The 23,745-nt window shown below is 39.3% G+C and overlaps 1 protein-coding gene and 1 pseudogene across 1 annotated transcript in view; one reads left to right on the forward strand and one right to left on the reverse strand.

Moving 5' to 3' along the window:
- The window catches only part of PSMA8 (proteasome 20S subunit alpha 8), a 50,027-nt gene that overhangs the window by 19,496 nt on the left and 6,786 nt on the right, over nucleotides 1–23,745 (reverse strand). The window contains exon 2 of the mRNA XM_039218013.1: nucleotides 15,153–15,279. Coding sequence (XP_039073944.1) covers nucleotides 15,153–15,279 — 127 coding nt within the window. The remainder of the gene's footprint in view (nucleotides 1–15,152; nucleotides 15,280–23,745) is intronic.
- On the forward strand, nucleotides 11,749–13,578 carry LOC120220582 (annotated as a pseudogene).

The raw sequence follows: 23,745 nt of genomic DNA on the forward strand, positions 1-23,745 counted from the left end.
TAAGGACTTTTTCCCTTGCTGCTTTCATAATTCTTTCCTTGTCTGTGTATTTTTGAATTTGACTATGACATGCCTTAGTTGAGATGATATGTTGGTTTTGGTTGAATCTAATGGGAGTTCTCTGTACATCATGGATTTTGATGTCTATATCCTTCCCAGATTAGTAAAGTTTTCTGCTATAATTTGCTCACACAAGCCAGATTCTGCCCCTTTTTCTCTCTCTTCATCTTTTGGGACACCTATTATTCAGATGTTATTTCTTTTTAATAAGTCACTGAGTTCTCTAAGTCTTGTATTGTGATCTTTTGCCTTTATTTCCCTCTTTTTTCCTGCTTTATTATTCTCCATAATTTGATCGTCTAAAACGCAGATTCATTGCTGCGGTTTGTCCATCCTTGCCATCGTTGCATCCATTTGAGATTGCATCTCGTTTATAGCATTTTCAATTTCATCCTGACTAGATTTTATTTCTTTTATCTCCATAGAAAAGGATTCTATGCTTTTTTCAACTCTAGCTAGTATTCTTATTTTCATGGTTCTAAATTCTAGTTCAGAAATCTTGCTTATATCTGTGTTGAGTAAGCCCCTGGCTGTCATTTTTTCCTATTCTTTCTTTTGGGGTGAATTCCTTCATTTGGCCATTTGGAGGAAGAAAAAAAAATAATAAAAAATTAACATTAAAAACAAAACAAAACATCAAATAAAGGAAGCTAGATCCTAGGTATGCTTTGGTCTGCTTACTGAAAGAAGCTTCATAGAACAGAGAAGAAAGGAAAATAAAAGAAAGAAACATTTAAAAATTAAAAAACTTATATAACAAAAATAAATGTTTCTTTCTGTATCCAAGAATGAGGAAGAAAGAAAAAACAGAAAAGAAAAAAGAAAATAAAAACAGAAGCAAAGAAAATGAACAGATAATTGAACCAGCACACAGAATGAAACCCAAATGAAGTTACCTCCAGTTTCCCCTAGGACTGAAACTATGAAGCCTTCTATAGTCTGTATACTAAGCAGGTGGAGTGACCTGTACTGGTCTTCTAAGGGACATGCTTGGAGGGCACAGTTGGGCAGGGCTTGGTGTAAAGGCTCCATGCTCCACTAGGTGGTGCTGCATAGCTTACTGGGGTAAGTGTTGTACATATGTGCTGTGTGCATGCCTGTTTGTGCCCGGCTCCCTAGTCTCTGGCACAAGAACTTCAGGCTCTCTCACCAACCAGCAATCAAGCACCCCTCCTTTGTTTCAGGCCTCCATCCATTTCCTGCCTCTACCCTGTCCAAGCTGTGTGCCTGTCAGGTGGCACCTCCCTCCAGAGTTTTATCTCAGATGGGTTTGTGTTTCAAAATGCCACGCTTCAGAGACTCCTGCAGCCTAGAGCTGCACTGACTCTCTGGGGGAGGGTCTTGCTGAGCAATGGCCACGTGCCGGCTTGCCCCAGAAAACGTTTGTACAATTGCGCAGCAGCAGAGGTTCAGAGTTTATGGCAAATCACATCACACAGCTGGTGCCAGGCTTTACTGCGCTCTGGCATCTTTGTCCCAATATCAGCAAACATGGCTGCTCTCTGGGGTCTGCTGGGACCTTTGCCTGTGGTGAGGCCCTATGGCTCCTACCAAGTGCACTCCAAGGAGGGGAACTGCTTCTCCCCATGTGGCACACGGACCCTTCAGGCCACACTGCCTATTTCTGGAGATTTGCCTTGCTTCCTCACCAGAGCACTGCCAGGCACTGACCTCTGAAACTTAAGACTCTGTGCTCTACTGTTCATAGAATCCTGGTGGTATTGAAACCCTCTCCTTTCCTCCTATAAATGGTTTTGGGGAACAAATTTCTTATTCAGTCCCCTGAGAGTGTTTTCACTCTCTCTCTTTCTCTCCAGCTACTTGCGAGAGAGTGCTCTTCTTGCATGATTCCAATGTTCCAATGTGCCGCACTTTCCCCCCTTTCTCTTTCTCTGTCCTCTCTCTACAAAAAGAGCTCCCCATTCTCCGAGGCTTTTCCCTCCCCCAGTTCACCTCTCTGCATTGCATATCTACTGAGTTCTGTGGCTAAAGTTATGCAGATTGTTGTGTTAGTCATCAGAACAATTTCCTAGCCAATTTCAAAATGGCTTGGTATTGATCGAGCTGTGTTTCAGGCATAAGATTGCTCAGGGTCTCCTTGCTTGTCTGCTTTCTTAACCGCCTTCCCTGCAAACATTTCTATTAAAGACTTTTGGCATTTGACCTTCACATGGCCTGTTTCTTTCCCCACTCTCTTAATACCATACTGCCCAGAAAATGCATTCACAAAATCTCTGAAACTGTCATTTCTCACATAACCATCAGTCTTTTGCACTTCACAAATTCATGTTCCACTTCCTACTATTTCAAATTCTGTGTCTACAAGCCTGGATTAATTGTCAGTCCCTGAAGATAGATAATAGTAGTCAACAATGAAGAACCTGTCACAATAAACCACTGAGAATCACCTTAACCCTCATGGGTAGGGTGCAAATTTTAATCAGATAGTTAAAGGAGAAACCAATTCGCTTTGTAAATGTTATATGAGAGAGGTGGCTGGCTGGCTTAATCGGTAGAGCATGTGACTCTTGATCTTGGGGTGGTGAGTTCAAGAACCACATTGGGCATAGAGCTTATTTTTAAAATGTTAAAAATCTATAAATCGATTTCTCTATTGGGTTTTCACATACATGGTATGGAGTGGTCTCCATTAAAAAAAAAAAAAAAAAGATGCGGGGCACCTGGCTGACTCAGTCAGTAGAGCATGCAACTCTTGATCATGGAGTCATGAGTTCAAGCCCCATGTTGGGGTAAAGTTCACTTAAAAAGTTAAAACAAATTTGTAAAATGTTATATAAGAAAAAGAAATGGGAAGAGATTGACTTTGCCTATTTTATGGATTAAAAGCTTTGTTCAATTATAAAATGTGATGAGAGATTTCTAAGTTACTTCCCCTTTACAATGTAAATATTATCCAAAACCACAGAACCATAGAAGTATATCTAGGAAACAGTGACATAACTGACACAAGAAAAAACTTAGTAATACATATGCCAAACTATATGAGTAATACAGTTATTTATTTTAACATAAGAAATAGCAAGTTACACGAATCAATACTGAATGGCTAGGAAAAGAGAACACATTTTATTTAAAGATACAATTGAAAACTGCAATTTCACATTCTATGGGTTATCTTTTAGTTTGCTGATTGTTTCTTTCACTGTGCAAAAGGTTTTTATTTTAATAAAGTCCCAATAGTTTATTATTGTTGTGGTTTTCCTTGCCTCAGGAGACTTATCTGAAAAGAAGGTGCTAAGGCTGATGTCAAAGAAATTACTATGCTCTCTTTTAGGAGAGTTATGATTTCATGTCTCACAGTTAGGGCCTTAATCCCTTTTGAATTTACTCTTATGTATGGCATAAGAAAGTGGTCCAGTTTCAGTCTTTTGCATGTTGTTATCCAGTTTTCCCAACATCATTTGTTGAAGAGACTGTCTTTTCCATTGGATATTAACATATAGTTGTGGTTTCATTTCTGGGTTTTCTATTTTGTTCCATTGATCCATGTATCTATTATTGTGCCAGTACCATACTGTTTTGATGACTACAGCTTTGTAATATAACTTGAAGTCCAGAATTGGGATGCCCCCCACTTTGCTTTTCTTTTTCAAGGCTGCTTTGGCTATTCAGGGTCTTTTGTGGTTCCATACAAATTTTGGAATTGTTTGTTCTAGCTTCTGTGAAAAATGCTGTTGGTATTTTGATAGGGCTTGCATTCCATGGTAGAATTGACATTTTAACATGATTTGTTCTCCCTATGGATGGGAGAAGATGTGACACATCTGATAAAGGGTTAGTATCTAAAATATGTAAAGAACTTCTAAAACAACACCAAAAAACAAAACGATTCAATTTAAAAATGGGCAGAAGACATAAAGAGACATTTTTTCAAAGACAGATGACCAACAGACACATGAAAAGATGCTTAACATCACTCATCATCAGGGAAATTCAAATCAAAACTATAATGAGATATCACCTGTCAGAATGGCTAAAATTAAGAGAAGAAACAACAGGTGTTGGTGAGGATGTGGAGAAAAAGGAACCCTCTTACACTGTTATTGGGAATGCAAACTAGTGCAGCCACTCTGGAAAACAGTATGGCAGTTCCTTAAAAAGTTAAAAATACCACTGTTCTACAATCCAGCAATCATACTATGTACCCAAAGAATACAAAAATACTAATTCAAAAGGATACATGAACTCCAATGTTTATAGCAGCATTATCTACAATAGCGAAATTATGGAAACAGCCCAAGTGTCCACTGATTGAAGAATGTATACAGAAGATGTGGGGGGGAGCACGTGCATGGCTCAGTCAGTTAAGCATCTGACTTCGGGTCAGGTCATGATCTCATGGTTCATGAGTTTGAGCCCCCGTCAGGCTGACAGCTGTGCTGATAGCTCAGAGACTTGAGCCTGCTTTGGATTCTGTGTCTCCCTCTCTTCCCAGACTCACACACACTCTGTCTCTTTCTCAAAAAGAAACATTAAAAAAAATCTGTTAAAAAGATGTGGTGTATATATATACAATAGAATATAACTCAGCCATAAAGAGAACACAATCTTGCCATTTGCAACAACATGTATAGAGCTAGAGATTATGCTAAGTGAAATAAGACAGTCAGAGAAAGACTAATACCATATGATTTCACTTATATGTGGAATTTAAGAAATGAAACAAATGACCAAAGGGAGGAAAAAAAGAGCAAACCAAGAACAAGACTCTTAATTATAGGGATCAAAGTGATGGTTACCAGAGGGGAGGTGGGTGGAATATACGTTAAATAGGTGATGGGGATTAAGGAGTGCACTTGTGATGAGCACTGGTGTTGTTAGGAAGTGCTGAATCACTGTACTGTACACCTGAAACTAATATTACACTGTATGTTAACTAACTAGAATTTTTTATTTTTATCTTTTACTTTAGAGAGAGAGTGTGTGAGTGGGGGAGAGGGGCAGAGGGAGAGAATGTTAAGCAGGCCCCATGCTTAGTGAGGAGCCCAATGCCAGGCTCTATCCCATGACTGTGAGGTCATGACCTGAGCCAAAATCAAGAGTTGGATACTTGGACACTCAACTGACTGAACTATCCAGGTGCCCCTGCTAATTGGAATTTAAATAAATACTTAAAAAACCCCTGCAATTTTACTGTCTCTATAAATAAGCAATCTCTAGGAGAATTAAGTCCTGTGTCTAGTGCTTTTAAATTTGCACCACAATTTTATCTTGAAGATACTATCACAATGTAAAATTTCTATTTTTAAATGGAATTCTACATGGTACATGAATTATTTTTTCAAATTCTTTAATTTTTTTTCTTCATAAGGGCTGTTTTATAAACATTAAAAGTACAACATAACAACAACATTGACAAAAGAATGTGGGTTTTTTTTTCAAGATGAAGCTATTTTTTTTTTCTGACATACTCCAACACAACATATTCCAACAGTGGGAATAAAAGCTACCATACAAATTATATGTATCATTCAGTAACCCAATATCACTAACATATATTGTGGATACTTTCCCATGTCAATATGTCTAGATCCTGTGGCCTCCTTTTTTAACTGCTACTAAATAAGAATGATAACATGGTAGTAGTAGTAATTGTAGTGTGATAATAGTAATATATGCCAGACTTTGTTCTAATTTTTTATGCATTAATTTATTTAATTCTTGTAATAAATTACAATAAAGTACACACTATCCTTCACCTCATGTTAAAGAAGACTAAACTGGGATGCCTAGGTGGCTCAGTAAGTTAAGCGTCTGACTTCAGCTCAGGTCATGATCTCATAGTTCATGGATTCGAGCCCCATTTTGGGCTCTGTGCTGACAGCTCAGAGCCTGGAGCCTGCCTCAGTGTCTGTGTCTCCTTCTCTCTCTGTCTCTCTCCTGCTCAAGCTCTGTCTCTCTCTCAAAAATGAGTAAACATTAAAAAACAAAAAGAAGACTAAACTGAGGCAAGAAGCAATAGCTAAGTACCTTGCCCACAGTTATAGATGTAGTGGGTAGTGGAGTTTGGCTAAGAATCCAGCAGGTATGGTTCCAGAGCCTGTACTTTTAAGCAACTGCTTGGATATGCCATGGCTAATTATACTACTTCCCAACAATAGACATTTAGCTATTTTCCAACTGCAAAGATCAATTAACATGTGGGGGGAGAATTATACTAAATGCTATTTCACTCTGCTAAAAAGTCAAATTCATATTAAAATTATTTTTATATTAGAGTCAGAAAATTATGCACACCAGAAGTTAAAGCATTCCATATCTTTTAAACTAAGACGATTTCTTGTAGTAAAATACATATCATAAAATTTACCATTTTAACTATTTCTAAGTTTATAGTTCAGTGGAATATTTACAGTGTTGGGAAATCATCACCACCCATCTCTAGAAATTTTTTATCTTCTCAAACTGAAACTCTAAGCCCATGAAATAACATGCCATTCCCCCTCCTCCACAGATCCTGGCAACCACCATTTTATTCTCTGTGTCTAGGAATTTGACTAGTCTAGTATTCTCATATAAGTGGAATCACATAGTCCTATTATGACTGCTTATTTCACTTACTATATGGTCTTCAAGATTCCTCCATGCTGTATGTTTCAGAATTTCCTTCTTTCTTAGGGCTGAATCATATTTCACTATATGTATATAGCACATCATGTTTACCGATTCATCCACTGATAGACACCTGGGTTGTTTCCATCTTTTAGCTACTGTGATTAATACTGCTATAAATGTGGGTATACAATATCTGTTTGAGTCCCTGCTCTAAATTCTTTGAGATACATACCGAGAAGTGAAATGGCTGGATCACACAATAATTCAATGTTTACTTTTTTATGAAACTGCCATATTGTTTTCAATAGTGACTACACCATTTTACATTTTCACCAACAGTGCACAAGGGATTCTCCACATTCTTGTTAATCTTTACTATTACTATTATTATTATTATTTTTATAATAGCCATCCTAATGGATGTGAAGTGGTGATTCATTGTGGTTTTGATTTGCATTTTCTCTAATAATTAGTGATGTTGAACATTGTTTCATGTGTTTATTGGCCATTCATATGTCTTCTTTGGAGACATATCTTTTAAGTTCTTTGCTTATTTTTGAATTGGGGTGTCTGCTTCTTTGTTGTTGTGTTCTAAGCATTCTTTATATATTCTGATTATCGATCCTTTATCAGATATACAATTTTGCAGATATTTTCTCCCATTTCATAGACTGCCTTTTCACTCTGTTGACTTTGTCCTTTGATGCATTACAAGTTTCAATTTTGAGGTAGTCCAATTTACATTTTTTTAATCCAAAAAAATCACTGTCAAATCCAATCTCACAAAACTTTTCTATGTATTTTTCTGAGTTTTAAAGCTTTAGGTTTTATGCTTAGTTAATTCACTTTGGGTTAATTTTTATATACAATGTTAGGTAAGGCTCTACTTTTTTTTTTTACATGTAGATATTCAGTTTCCCCAGTACCATTTGTTGAAAAGACTGTCTTTTACCCATTAAATGGTCTTGGCAATCCTGTCAAAAAAAAAATCATTTGGTCATGTATATGAGGATTATTTCTGGGCTCTCCATTATATTCTATTGGTCGATATGTCCCTTTTTTTTAAGGTTTACTTATTTGAGGGGGGCAGAGAGAGAGAGAGAGAGAGAGAGAGAGAGAGAGATCATTCTCAGGGCTTTTGAACCTTGAGATTACAACATGAGCTGAAATCAAGAGTCAGATGCTTAAAGCACTGAGTCATCCAGGAGCCCCTATATGACCAACTTGATGTTAGTACTGCAGTGTTTTGATTATTTTAGCTTGTAGCAAGTTTTGAAATCAGGAAGCATGAGTTGTCCAGGTCTGTCATTTTTCAAGACTGTTTCAAGATTCCATATAAATTTTAGTTTTTTTCTGTTTCTGAAAAAAAAAAATCATTGGAAATTTGTTAGGGATATACCAAATGATTGCTTTGGGTAGTACTGATACCTTAACAATATTAATCTTCTAATCCATGATCATGGGATGTCTTTCCACTTATTTGCGTCTTCTTAAATTTCTTTCAGTAATGTTTTATTTATTAAAAATGTTTTTTTTAATGTTTTATTTGTTTCCGAGAGAGAGAGAGAGATACAGCATGAGCAGGAGAGGGTCAGAGAGAGAGGGAGATACAGAATCTGAAACAAGCTCCAGGCTCTGAGCTAGCTGTCAGCACAGAGCCTGATGCGGGGCTCGAACCCACGAACTGTGAGATCATGACCTGAGCCGAAGTCGGATGCTTAACCTACTGAGCCACCCAGGTGCCCCTCAGCAATGTTTTATAGTTTGCAGTGTACAAGTCTTTTGCCTCCTTGGTTAAATTTATTTCTAAGTATTTTATTATTTTTGGTACTATTGTAAATAGAATTATCTCTTAATTTCCTTTTCATATTGTTCATGGTCAGTATATAGATATGCAACTAATTTTTGTGTGTGTTGACATTGTTTCCTGCAACTTTTTTCAATTTAATTATTACTTCTGACAGTGTTGTATTTTTTTTTAATCCTTAGGATTTTCTATATACAAAATCATGTCATCCATAAACAAAGCTAATTTTATTTTTTCCTTTCCAATCTAGATGCCTTTGTTTTCTTGCCTAATTGCTCACCCTAGGACTTTCATTATTATGTTAAATAGAAATGGCAAAAACAAGCATCCTTGACTTATTCCTGATCCTAGAGGAAAAGCTTTTCAGTCTTTTGTAACTGGGTATGATGTTTGCAGTGAGTGTTTAATAAATGGCCCTTATTATGTTGAGGTCTTCTCCTTCTATTCCTATTTTGTTGAGTGTTTTCATCATGAATGGGTACTGAATTTTGTCGACTGCTTTTTCTGAATCAATTGAGACAATCATGTAGTTTTTCCCTTCATTTTGTTACGGTGGTATGTTACATTGATTGATTTTCAAGTGTTAAACTATCCTAGCATTCCAGGAATAAATCCCACTTGGTTATGGCATATAAGACTCTTAATTTGCTGAATTTGGTTCGCTAGTAGTTTGGTGAGAATTTTTACATCAATATTTATAAGACATAATGGTCTATAGTTTTCTGGTAGTGTCTTTGTCTGGTTTTGGTATCATGGTAATGCTGGCCTCATAGAATGAGTTTGGAAGTATTCTTTCTTCTTGAATTTTTTGGAGGAGTTTGAGAGTGACTGGTATTAAATCTTTTTTAATATTTGATAGAATTTACCAGGGAAACCATCTGGTCATGTTTTTTTGTTTTGATTTTTTTAATTGGGAGATTTTTGACCACTGACGCGTATACATCTGTTGAGATTTTCTATTTCATCTTGAGTCACTTCAGGTAATTTGTATGTTTCAGGAAAGTGTCAATTTCTTCTAGATTATCTCATTTGTTGGTATATGATCGTTCACAGTATTCTATGATAATCCTTTTTATTTCCATAAAACTATTAGTAATGTTCTCTTTTTCATTTCTATTTTTAGTTAAAACTTCTTTTATTCTTAGTCTACCTAGCTAATGGTCTGTCAATAGTACTGATCTTTTCAAAGAACCAAGTATTGGGTTTATTGATTTTTCTCTCTTGTTTTCCTATTCTGTTTTATATATCTTTTTTTCTTATAATCTTTCATTTTCCTTATATTCTTTTATTATTTCCTTCCTGGTGGTAGCCTTAGGTTTGTTCTTTTTCTAGTTCTTAAAGTTCTAGTTCTAAGAATAGGTTGCTGAATTGAAATCTTTTTGTTTGTTTAAAGTAAGCAGTTAGAGCCACACATTTTCTTCTTAGCACTGCTTTTGCTGCATTCCATAAATTTGATACGCTGTATTTTCATTTTCATTTGTCTGAAGATATTTTCTAATTTCTCTTGTGATTTCTTCTTTGGCCAATGGGTTTTTTAGAAGTACAGTTGACTCTTGAACAATGTGAGTGTTAGGATACCAACTGTACCCCACCAAGTGAAATCCACACATAACTTTTGACTCCTCAACAAACTTAACTACTAAGAGTCTACTGTTGCCAGAAACCTTTATTGATAACATAACCAATTAACATACATTTTGTAGGTTAGATGTATTATATATTGTATTCTTACAACACAGTAAGCTAGAGAAAAGAAAAGGTTAAGAAAATATAAGAAAGAAGGGGCGCCTGGGTGGCTTAGTCGGTTAAGCGTCCAACTTTCACTTAGGTCATGATCTCGTGGTTAGTGGGTTCGAGCCCCACATCGGGCTCTGTGCTCTCAGCTAGCTCAGAGCCTGGAGCCTGTTTCAGATTCTGTGTCTCCCTCTCTCTCTGACCCTCCCCTGCTCACGCTGTCTCTCTCTCCTAGAAATAAATAAAACACTGAAAAAAAATTTAAAAAAAGAAAATATAAGAAAGAAAATCATAAATAAAATATATTTACAATACTCTATATATTGTATTACAAACAATAATCTCTGTAAAAAAAAAAACCCACCTATAAGTGGACCTGTATCATTTAAGGGTCAACTGTATTGTTTAATTCCCACCCATGTGTGGATTTTTTCAGCTTTCCTTCTGCTGTTGATTTCTTGTTTTATTTTGACTAGAAATGATACTTTGTATGATTTCAAACTTTAAAATTTTTTTAATGTTTTATTTATTTCTGAGAGAGAGAGAGACAGCGCGAGCAGCGGAGGGTCAGAGAGAGAGGGAGATACAGAATCTGAACAGGCTCCAGGCTCTGAGCTAGCTGTCAGCACAAAGCTCGACACAGGACTCGAACCCACAAACTGTGAGATCATGACCTGAGTCGAAGTCGGATGCTTAACCAACTGAGCCACCCAGGAGCCCCTGATTTCAATCTTTTAAAAATTTATCAAAACTTGTTTTGTAGCAAGATGACTGTTTTTAAAGGTGTTTGTTACTCTTTTTTAAATTTTTATTTATTTATTTTGAGAGAAAGGGGTGTTTGTTACTCTTTTTTAAATTTTTATTTATTTTGAGAGAGAGGGGTAGAAAGAGGGAGAGAGAGAATCCCAAGTGAGTTCTGCCACGTGAAACTTGATCCCATGAACCTCAAGATTATGACCTGGACCAAAATCAAGAGCTGGATGCTTAACTGACTGAGCCACCCACGTGCCCCAAGATGATTACTTTTTAAGAGAGAAAGATAAAGGCTATTTTTTTGCTCAATAAAGTTTTTAAACTTCAATATAAAATACTGGCTTGAAAAAGCATCATCAGAAAATGGGTACGTGGGGCCGTCTGCATGTGCCCGAGTGCTGGACAGCTGTTGCCTGCCCAGCTGCGATCTGCCCATGCAACACTGGGGGCATGGGGAGGCCCTGGTGGCCCTGAAGGACAAAATGTCCAGCTGTTGGCAGATGGCCAGGCCCCAGAAGACACCACTAGCCCTTCCTCAGAGAGAAGGGGTCCAGACAGCTGCTGTGATGCCCAACCTGAAGGGCGGCTGCTTGACCCCCACTGTACCAGAGACTCCTCTACCCTACCCGGCATTGCTGCAGTCCCACCTCAGCTCCGAGTCTCAAATTGTCAAAGAAGCCCAAGGTGCTGGGGATATGTTCCCCAATGACTGAAACCCACTGCCTGTCAAGTTCCTGAACCTGAGGGTACTGTAGGCTGGCAGGGGGCACCCCAGCTCAAAGATGCATGGCCATGGCAGGGCCTTAGAGCTTGAGGACATGGGCCCACCAACTGTGTGAGGAGTTAGAGCAAGACCCCAGGACTCAGACCTCCAGGGAAGCCTGGCCTCACTGGAGCAGCTGTTCTTGAACATGGCAGCCCAAGCCCAAAGACTCTAGCTCCAATGGTGATGTCGACACCTTACTCTAGTTCACCTCTGGGGCCTGGCGGACCCACGTGAGCTACATCAATAGCTTAGGTCACTTAGTGCAGGAGCGGGAGGAACAGGCCCTAGAGCAGGGGCAAGACGAGCTGCTTCTGCACAACTGTCCCGACCTTGACTCCCTGGATCTGGAAGAAGATGAAATGCCTGCCACACTTGAGCACAGGATGCTGATGTAGAGGTTCTTCATGTCACTGCAGGTCATCCTACCAGTACGTCCCGGACAGACTGTTTCTACCCAGGTGTTACCCCTTGTGTTGCATCCTGGGTTGTTTACACCTGAAGCCACGTAGCCATCTGGAAGGGTTCCTCAGCTGCCCGCTGACCCAGCAGCTCTCCTTCCTGTGCAGCCTCTACCTGCACACTCCTGACTACCTGGTGCTCCTGCTCCAGTGGCTCTTCCAGCTGCTGATGTAGTCTTCAGAAACTTCTTCAGGAGTCTTTGGCCTCCTTTGGGATCTCAGCATAGACGGACTCTTCCATCAGTCTGATGGAGACAAGCACTGGTGGTGCCCCCTTGCTGCAGGGGGTCATGAAGGCATTTCACATCCTGGGAGCTCACAGCCCTGCTCTGGGCCTGCAGGGGCCCTGCTGGTACAGTGGGAGAGTGCCTAAAAGTGAGAGTGGCCATGGGGCACTTGGGTGGCTCAATTGGTTAAACATCTGACTCTTAATCTCGGCTCAGGTCATGATCTCATCAACTGTGAGATCAAGCCCTGCATTGGGCGCTGTGCTGACAGTGTGGACCCTGCTTAGGGGTCTCTCTCGTGCTCTCTCTCTGCCCTTCCCCTGCTTTCTCTCTCTCAAAATAAAATAATAAACTTTTAAAATATCACTAAAAAGAAAGTGGCAGTAGCCTGAGCTGACGTGAGCAGCAAGACACTCCCCCAGAGACTCCCTTGGACATTAGGCTGTGCTACATCCATAACTTCCTGACACTGTGTGCTCCAGCCCAGCCGGGGACCTCTTGGGCCCGACAGAGCCGCAGTGCTAAGTCAGCCTGGACGTGAGCTACGCCTGCTGCCCAAGCCCAGCCTCTAACAGTCTCTGCTCCCACTGCTCCAGGACACCTGGAAGCAGCCAGGGAAGCTCCAGCAGCCATGCGGCTCCCTGAGCAAGGTGTCCGATTACCGCCACGACCCGCGGGTGCCTGCGCGGTCCCTTCTGACCTCCCAGAGCAGGCAGCTTCAAAGCCAGCTCAGCCTTGTGGTTGTTGCCCAGATGCTAGGCCAGCAAGAGACAGTCCCTCTCTGGCCAGAGTAGGCCCAGTTGTCTTTGCTCAGCCAGCTCCTGAGCCTCACGAGGCCGTCATCCCTCCGGCAGTACCTGGGCTCCGAGACCTTGCCACCTGCCAGGAGCAACAGCAAAAGGCCAGCGCCGAACTAGACCATAAGATCCGCTCCCTGTGCCCCAGCCTCCTGACACTGGCTGGCGTGGTGGTCAGCTGCCCGGACGTTCCTCCACACCCGTGGGGAGAGCTGCAGCAGCCGTGCATGCAGCTGGACGGCCACATCAGCACCCGCAGCCGGGAGGGGCCCCAGGCCATACACCCGACCAGACTCAAGGACCTGGCTGCCCAGACCTACACCCGCTGGAAGGTGCTGCTGGCCCACTGCCGGCCCACTGCCGGCCGCAGGCCTTGTACTTAAGCCCCTGGAGAGACTAAAGAGCAGGGCAGGGCTGGCCCCAGGCTCTAGAAGGAAGAGAATAGGGCCCAGGGAACAGGAGGAAGTGAAGAACAGAGGCCAGAGGAGGACCAGTGCGATGAAGCAAGAGCCTGCCTCCACACTGCCCCTGACCCCCACCAGGCAACAGAGGCGGCCTCTCCCTGCCTGGCCCACCCCTCTGCTCTCCCAGCTATCTCCTCTGCCCCATGGCTTCTGTCTCCACACTCATTTTTCCCGGGCTTCCTGGGACCTCCTCACCCTCCTTCCTCTCTCTGTCACTAACGTGAACTTACTTTGTGCACACTAAAGTCTTATTTCAAACAAAAAAAGAAAGAAAATGGGTGCGTGCGCAAGCACACATGACAAGAAACACGCCTTGTTTGCTATATCCCTATAGCAACTAAGCACAGGAAAATTATGTTCAACATCATTAGCCATCAGTCAAATGCAAATTAAACCCGCAATGATATATCACTACACACTTATAAAAATGTCTAAAATTTAAAGTAAAAAAAACAAAGGCTGCTGAGGATGCAGAGAAAATGAATTGTTCATAAACTGCCAGTAAGAATGTAAAATAGTTCAGCTACTCTGGAAAACCACTTGTCATTTTTTTTATAAAACTAAGCATGCATTACCATATGATCCAGGAATTGTGCTCTTGAACATTTATTGCAAAAAAGGAAAACCCAGGTTCATGCAAGACCTGGTACACAAATGTTCACCAGCTTTCTCTGTAAGAGGCAAAAGCTAGAAATAATCCAAATGTCCTTCAACCAGTGAGTTGTTTACAAAGTGTGGTACATCCATATCATGGAAAACTATTCAGCAATAAAAAGCAAGTGACTACTGACATATGCGGCAACTTGGATGAACTGTAGGGGAATTATGCTGAATGAGAAAGGCCAAGATGAAATGATTATAATCAGAATTCTATTCATGTAACATTCTCAAAAGGACAAAATTATAGACATGGAGAAGAGAAGGTTCATGTTGCCAGAGGCTAGAGATGAGGAAGACTAGCATGCGGTGGCCTTGTGCTGAGGAAGAGCTGGGGACCTTGATTGTGGTGATGGTTACATGAACTTACACACTTGCTAAGTCTCATAAAACTACAAACACACACACACGTAAACATGCAAATGAGTGCAAGTAAAACTGTTTATATAAACTCTGTGGCTTGTAACAATCTCAATTTGTTGGTTTTTGAAGATGTTACTGTTGGGGGAAACTCAGTAAAGGAAACTTCCCTGTGTTGTTTTAGGACTTCCTGAGTATCTATAATTTAAAAATAAAAAGTTTAAAAAGAAAACAGTTACTTAAGCTCATAATTGAGGTACTATAATATGTCTTGTTTAACATTTATGTTTTATCAAAGCTAATTATTAGAAATCCATGTTTTAGAGGTGTGATTTTCCAGAAAAGATAGGGTATGCTGTTTGCATCAAATTAAGAAATGGGGTATATCTGTGTATGTTGTGTAAATATAGCACGACAGCTGTGGGGTGGGGGGCGCAACTGTATTACCTTACAACACTAAGATACTCTATTGTTACTGTAGGTCCATAAATACCTGCAAAGGCCATGCAAACGTGGTCATCAAGGGCACAAATTTTCCTTACAGTTCTTTCATCCTGAAGCTTGGCAACAGATTTCTTTTCTACTCCAAGCACAACTATATCAGTACCTCGGATTCCAACCTATCAAGTGATTAAAAAATATAATTAGCTGTTAGTTTTAAATTAAAATGAAGTTATTCTACCACATGACTTGTAGGAAAAGTCTTTTTCTTTTTTTTAACGTTTATTTTTATTTTTGAGAGAGAGAGAGTACACCAACAGGAGAGGGGCAGAGCGACAGGGAGACAGAGGATCAGAAGAGGGCTCCGTGTTGATAACAGAGATCCTGATGCGGGCCTTGAACCCACAAACTGTGAGATCATGACCTCAGTTGAAGACAGACGCTTAACTGACTGAGCCACCAAGGTGCCCTGGAAAAGGCTCTCTTAACCATTCAATAAAAATGAGAAAAGTTGACTTCTGAGAAAACAGTTGTACAAGTACAGGATTATTGGAAGTCCATTCTCCAAACACAAAGTAAAGAACACAGACAGGAAGAAATTGGAAGAATATACCATCAATGCTGTTACTACATGAGTGTCCTAAGCTCATGCATTTGAAGAAGTACTAAGTAGACACAGAACAATTTTAACCAAAATGAAAGAAAATGCTGGGAATCCATGTGGATTTCTTATAGAATGGGCAATAGTAGTAGTGGTGGTAGTAGAAGTAGTTTAGAAAATTAAGCAGATAAAATTCTGAAAGCTCTTCCATGTATCTCACAATTTGGAGGGATAAGGCTTGGGGGACACAAGCAGCCAAGAAAAAGACCAAATGCCTTCACTCTAGTTCACTCATCAACAAAACCTTAATTCTAACATGAATTCAACAAGAAGAATCCCATTGTTTCTCTCTCTACCTCTTCCCTTGAGAGTGAAATGGGAAAGTCTAAAGAACAATGGGTAAGGATAGTAGTTCGCAAACTGGGTCTTCTGTGGAAACATGCCCATATCCTCAGGGGCTCAAGAGTACTATGAGAAGTTTTAATTTTGTATCATAATGGTAACTGAAATATTTCGATAATAGGTATTTGTGTTTACGACTGCCTTGTGGTCAAGTACGATATTAGTACTAACTATGCAAATAGGTGTGCTCTGAATTAGTATCATTGAAGTAGAAATATAGAACAGGTTAAATACAGAACTAGACCTGAGTTTACATCTTTCAATTAAATCAAACTTAAGATAACTTATCAAGGCTTTTGCTCCTATTGCTTCCTCACTTCATTCCAGTCTGTCAATGTATCTAATAGGCCTTCCTCTAATCACGCTATTTAAAATAAACAACCCTTCCTCTACATTCCACCCCCGTCTGATAGACTCATGTTGAACTTGCGGGCAATGTGCCTTCTTACAGGCAATGTGCCTTCTTATCAAGCCATGGAACATTATAACAATATACCATGACTCAAGAAAATCACAATATTTCCCCAAAATTGTAATAAGTTGATTGATCGCCCCATGCAATAAATTTTATAATTCACACCTAAACAATTTTGACTTAAAGCAATTAAAACTTCCAACACAGACTATCTAGAAAATGTTTATAATGAAAATCCTAATATCAAAGTCTTTTGGATGTGGGTAAAATTATTCTAAGAAAATTCCTAATCTCGGGGCACCTGAGTGGCTTAGTCGGTCATCCGACTTTAGCTTAGGTCATGATCTCATAGTTCGTGGGTTCAAGCCTCATGTCAGGCTCTGCTGACAGCTCAGAGCCTGGAGCCTGCTTCAGATTCTGTGTCTCCCTCTCTCTCTCTGTCCCTCCCCCATTCACACTCTCTCTCAAAAATAAACATTAAAAAACATATTTAAAAAAAGAAAATTCCTAATCTCATTTTATAAAATCATATAGGGGCGCCTGGGTGGCTTAGTCGGTTAAGCGTCCAACTTTCGCTTAGGTCACGATCTCGCGGTTCGTGGGTTCGAGCCCCGCGTTGGGCTCTGTGCTGACTGCCAGCTCAGATCCTGGAGCCTGTTTCAGAGTCTGTATCTCCCTCTCTCTCTGACCCTCCCCTGCTCATGCTGTCTTTCTGTCTCTCTCCTAGAAATAAATAAAAATATTAAAAAAAAAAGTTACTGATGAGCAATTTAAAAAAAATCATATAAAAGATAATTAAGAATTTATTCAAGACGTTAAAAAGGGAATACAAATATTTAAGCTAAGCTTCATGGGAAAAATAAGAAAAAAAGCAGAAATTAATGATTAGGGAGAAAATTAAATTGATAACTCATACCAAGAGATAGTTTTTAAAGGAATAATTAAGAGATGTCTCAGTTAATCTAGCCAAGAGGAGCAAAGCATAAAAAATATATACAAGTGTGAAAAAGCAAGAATTTAAAAATTATAACTAAGTTAATCAATGTGAAAACCTGAGTGAAAAGGATGGCAGACTAGAAAAATTAAAAACTGCCCATACTGACTCAAGAAAATATAGAACACACAGTCTCTAACAAACATGGAATAATTTCAAAAACAAGTGTCATGCCAAAAAGGTTCATGGATGAATTTTTCCTAATCTACTGTTATGGGTAATTCCTGTGTTATTTAAATTATTCCATGGCACAAGTCAAAATGGAAACGTTACTGATTCTTTTTTTGGAAAGCTGCATAACAAGGTTAAAATCTGGCAAATATAATATTTTCTAAATAAAGAAGTACTAATGATTTTCACTTAGGAAAGTGATGTTAAAAATTCTAAACAAGATATTCACAAATAGAATCTACACACAAAGAAAAATAGTAACATACTATACACAATTATGGTTCATTCCAGGAATTTTAGGAGTATCAGTGAAAGTGAATCCTTTATTTATTTATTTATTTATTATTAATGTTTATTTATTCCTGAGAGAGAGAAAGAGACAGCATGAGCAGGGGAGGGTCAGAGAGAGAGGGAAATACAGAATCTGAAACAGGCTCCAGGCTCTGAGCTAGCTGTCAGCACAGAGCCCCACGCGGGGCTCAAACCCACAAACCCTGAAATCATGACCTGAGCCAAAGCTGGATGCTCAACCGACTGAGCCACCCAGGTGCCCTGAAAGTGAATCTTTTAATAGAAATGTTACAGTGGAGAGTGAAGGTCTGTTATTTTTTCCCTTCTGATAACAAGAGCACTTTAATGGTTCTTGGAAAAATAAGGAGTCTTTAGCTGGAGCTGTAATGTAACTCAGCATAGTCAAAGAGTAAATCCTTAAAGTTTTACTGAAAGTGTTTGGAAGACAGGATAATTCTTTCTTTACCTACAACTAGAAGCCTGGAGCCTAGGACTGTTTAGGAGCTATTCTTAGTGAGGTTATGTCTGAGGGTGAAAGTAATATAAAGAGCAAGTAAGAGATGGACACAGAGATGGAAGAGAAGAGGAATGTAGGGAAAAAGAAAGAGAGACACACCAGTTCGAGGGATATTACTTAAGACCCTAGTAGCCATATAATTGAGCCCAAAAGGAAAGTTTACCCCTACCCCTCTGGGAAGGTTTACTTGATTTGGTACAGCTGACCCTTGAACAATGCAGGGGTTGGGTGCCAACCTTACCACCTCGTGCAGTTGAAAATCCATGTATAACTTTTGATTTCCCCAAAACTTAACTACTAATAGCCTATTGTTGACTGGCAGCCTTACTGATACTATAAAACAGTTGATTAAGACATATTTTGCATGTTATATATACGATATGCTCTATTCTTACAATAAAGCAAGCTAAAGAAAAGAAAACATTAAGAAAATCATAAGGAATGGGGTGCATGAGTCATTCAGCTGGCTGAGTGTCTGACTTCAGCTCAGGTGGTGATCTCACGGCTGGGTGAGTTCAAGCCCTGCATCAGGCACGCTGCTCTCAGTGCAGAACCTGCTTCGATCCTCTGTCCTTCCCCCACCTCCTTCACCCACTGCCCCACTTGTGCTCCCTTTCTCTCTCTCAAAAGTAAACAAACATTAAAAAATCATAAGGAAGAGATATACATTTACAGTACTGTAAAAAGTTCGAGTCTAAGTGGACCCATGATGTTGAAATTCCTCCTAATTTTTTGCTTAAATCAATGAGTTGGGTTTCTTTTATTTTCTAAACATTTTTTGAAATGTTTATTTATTTTTGAGAGACAGAGAATCTGAAGCAAGCCCCAGGCTCTGAGTTGTTAGCACAGAGCCTGATACAGGGCTGGAACTCACAAACCATAAGATCATGACTTGAGCTAAACTCAACGGACTGAGCTACCCAGGTGCCCTGAGTTGGGGTTCTTATGCTTGAAACTAAAAGAGTCTTAACTAAAACAATTAAATAGTATAAACAATAAAAGCTACAAAACATTTGATAAAATTCAACATCCACACCTAGCTTAAAAACAACACTAGAAAAGCAGGAAGACTATTTGTGAAGACTATTTGATGACTTGTTAAAAAAGTATCACAAACTAGCAGCCAGTCATCTGAGAAAATGAGTCACCATCCATTCTACTGTTTAAGCCAAAACCCCAGTTGTTATCCTTTATAGTTCCTCCTCTCACACTATCCATTTCAAATCAATTACCTTGTTTTTGTCCATTTCACCCACAAAAGCTAACCAGTTCCCCATCACCATTCTAGTACAAGCAACCATCCTTTCTTGCCTGGACCACACACAACTACATAGCCTCATGGGCTTTCCCCTTTCTACCTTTGCTCCCCATCTCTCCATCTTCCCACCCCAACCCTGCACTCCTATCTAGACTTCACAAAGCTGCCAGTGTGAGCATTGAAAACATCAATAGGGTCAAGATTACTCTCCAGGAGAATGTCCTTCCACAGTACTTAGAAAATCTTTTCAAACTCTTTAGTCTTGCCTATAAAGCTGGACATGAACTAGCTCCTGCCTACCTATCCAACAGTATGTTATTGTTATTTACCAAGCTCCAGCCACATTACCGTTTTTCAAGACTTTTTCAAGCACAATTTTGTTTCCCTCCTCTGAATCTTCACATGTAATAATCACTCTGCCTGGAATGCTTCTCTTCCTATTTCAAGTCTTCATTTTAATTTCATCTCAATGAGTCCTTCTCTTTTTTTTTTTTTTAAATTTTTTAAATGTTTTTATTTATTTCTGAGAGAGAGAGAGACAGTGTGAGCAGGGGAGTGTCAGAGAGAGAGGGAGACACAGAATATGAAACAGTCTCCAGGCTCTCAACTAGCTGTCAGCACAGAGCCCGATGTGGGGCTTGAACCCACAAACTGCGAGATCATGACCTGAGCCGAAGTTGGACGCTTAACTGACTGAGCCACCCAGGAGCCCCTCAATGAGTCCTTCTCTATTATCCTTTACAATAACTTGTTCTGTTCTTACAACACATTTACAATTATTTATTTATTCATTATACTTGTGTTTCCAAATAGTAAAATCTCTGAGGGCAAGGAAGCAATCAGACAAATCTAGAAAGTGGGATGCTCTACTGAACAATTAACCCAGTCTCTTCAAAAAGTCAAAGCCAGAAAAAAAGAGGAGATGCTATTCATGAATAAAACAGAAACCTAAGGATAAGCAATGCATGGACTTTAGATTCAGATCTAAACACAATTACAAAAAGATATTTTGTGAGCAATAAGGAAAATCAGAATGTAAACGATTACAAAATATTGAGGAGTTTTTGTCAATTTCATCAGGAGTGACAATGATTTTGAGAAACTATTTTTTAGAGATGTATACTTAAATATTTATTTATGAAATATCTTCTTACATGAGATTTATTTTAAAATACTCCACTGAGAAATGATTTTCAACCTATACTTCACAGTCCATTAAAAAATTAACTCAAAATAGGTCATAAATTTAAACGTAAAATGCAAAACTATAAACTTTTAGGAAAAAACACAGGGAAAATTTTTGGGAACTAGGCAAAGGGTTCTTAGACTTGGCACCAAATAATAAGAACCATAAGAGGAAAAACTGTTAAATTGGGGTTCATCAAAATTATAAACTTTTGATTTATGAAATTCCATGGGAAGAGGATGAAAAGACAAGCTATAGACAGGGAGAAAACATTTGCAAACTCTATATCTGATGAAGTGCTAGATCTAGAATATATAGAGAATTGTTAAAACTCAACTGTAGAAAAGCCAATCTGGTTAGAAAATGGATAAAACTGAAAGACACTCCATGTTTATGGACTCGAAGAAGTACTGTTAATTTGTCCATACCACCCAAAGCAATCTACACATTTAATGCAGTCCCTATCAAAATATCAAAAGCATTTTTCATAGAGCTAAAACAAACAATCCTAAAATTTGTATGGAATCACAAAAGACCCTGAACAGCCAAAGCAACCTTGAAAAAGCAAAGCAAAGCTGGAGGCATCACAATTCTAGACTTCAAGTTATATTACAAAGCTATAGTGATCAAGGGGGTATAGCAGTGGCACAAAAACAGAGATATAGATCAATGGAACAGAATAGAAAAACCAGAAATGGACACACAACTATCTGGTATCTTCCATAAAGCAGGAAAGACCATCCAGTGGGAAAAAGACAGTCTCTTCAACAAACAGTGTTGGGAAAACTGGACAGCAACATGCAAAAGAATGAAACTAGACCACTTTCTTACACCATACAGAAAAATAAGTTCAAAATGGATTAAAGACCTAAATGTGAGACAGGTAACCATCAAAATCCTAGAGGAAAAAAGAGGCAACAACCTCTTTGACATGGGCTGTAGCAACTTCTTACTAGATACATTTCCTGAGGGGTGGGAAACAAAAGCAAAAATAACCTATCGGGACTTCATCAAGATAAAAAGCTTCTGCAGACCAAAGGAAACAATCAACAAAACTGAAAGGCAACCTTCAGATGGGAGAAGATATTTGCAAATGACATATGTGATAAAAGGCTGGTATCCAAAATATACAAAGGACTTAAAAAACTCAACACCTCCGGGGCGCCTGGGTGGCTTAGTCGGTTAAGCGTCCGACTTTCGCTTAGGTCATGATCTCGCGGTTCGTGGGTTCGAGCCCCGCGTCGGGCTCAGTGCTGACTGCCAGCTCAGAGCCTGGAGCCTGTTTCAGTCTGTCACTCCCTCTCCCTCTGACCCTTCCGTGCTCACGCTGTCTCTCTCTCTCTCTCTCTCTCTCCTAGAAAGAAATAAAACATTTAAAAAAAAAACCAAAACTCAACACCTCCAAAATAAATAATCCCATTAAAAAATGAGCAGAAGACATGAATAGACATTTTTCCAAAGAAAACATACAGATGGCCAACAGACACATGAAAAGATGCTCAACATCACTCATCATCAGGGAAATATAAAATCAAATCTACAATGAAATATCACCTTACACCTGTCAAAATGGCTAAAGTTAACAACACAAGAAACACCAGGTGTTGGCGAGGATGCCAAGAAAGGGGAACTCTCTTACACTGTGGGTGGGAATGCAAACTGGTGCAGCCACTTTGGAGAACAGTATGGAGGTTGCCCAGAAAGTTAAAAATACAGCTACTCTATGATCCAGCAGTAGCACTACTAGGTACTTACCCAAAGAATAAAAAATACAAATTCAAAGGGATACATGTACTCTGATGTTTATAGGAGCATTATCTATAGTAGCCAAAATATGGAAGTGTTTATTGACTGATGAACAGATAAAGAAGACATGGCATATATATACAATGGAATATTACTCAGCCATAATAAAGAATGAAGTCCTGCCATTTGCAATGACATGGATAGAGCTAGAGAGTACTATGCTAAGCAAAATAAGTCAGTCAGAGAAAGACAAATACTGTCTCATTTCACTCATATGTGTAATTTAAAAAACAAAACAGAAAAACATAGGGATAAAAAAAGAGAGGGACACTATAAAAACAGACTCTTAACTATAGAGAACAAACAGGGTTGTTGGAAGAGAGATCGGGGGTTGTTAAGTAGGCAATGGGGATTAAGGAGTGCACTTGTGATGAGCACGAGGTATTGCAGGTAAGTGATAAATCCTACACCTGAAACTAATACTATAATGTATGTTAACTGGATGGAATTTAATAAAAAAGTGAAAGAAGAAAAAGAAAATGGATAAAAGACTGAAAGACATTTCACTGAAGAAGATACACAAATGGTTGGGGTGCCTGGGTGGCTCAGTCGGTTAAGTGTCCGGCTTCAGCTCAGGTCCTGATCTCGCGGTTTGTGGGTTCAAGCCCCACGTCAGGCTCTGTGCTGACAGCCAGCTCAGAGCCTGGAGCCTGTTTCAAATTCTGTATCTCCCACTCTCTCAGACCCTCCCCTGCTCATGCTGTCTCTCTCTCTCTCTCGGAAATAAATAAAACATTAAAAAATTTAAAAAAAAAGATGATACACAAATGGCAAATGAGCACATAAAATCTGTTTGGTATCATTAGCCATTTAACTGCTAATTTAAAAATACAATGAGATATCATTATACACTTAACAGAATGAACAAAACAAAAAATAGTACCACCAAATGCTGGCAAGGATGTGTAGAAGCTGGATTACTCAGACACTGCTGGTGAGGATATAAAATGATACAGCTACTCTGGGAAATAATTTGGCAGTTTCTTATAAAACCAAACATGTAA

Source organism: Hyaena hyaena, unplaced genomic scaffold (genome assembly GCF_003009895.1).
Source record: "Hyaena hyaena isolate Hyena2069 unplaced genomic scaffold, ASM300989v1 scaffold_14, whole genome shotgun sequence".
NCBI classification, from domain to species: domain Eukaryota; kingdom Metazoa; phylum Chordata; class Mammalia; order Carnivora; family Hyaenidae; genus Hyaena; species Hyaena hyaena.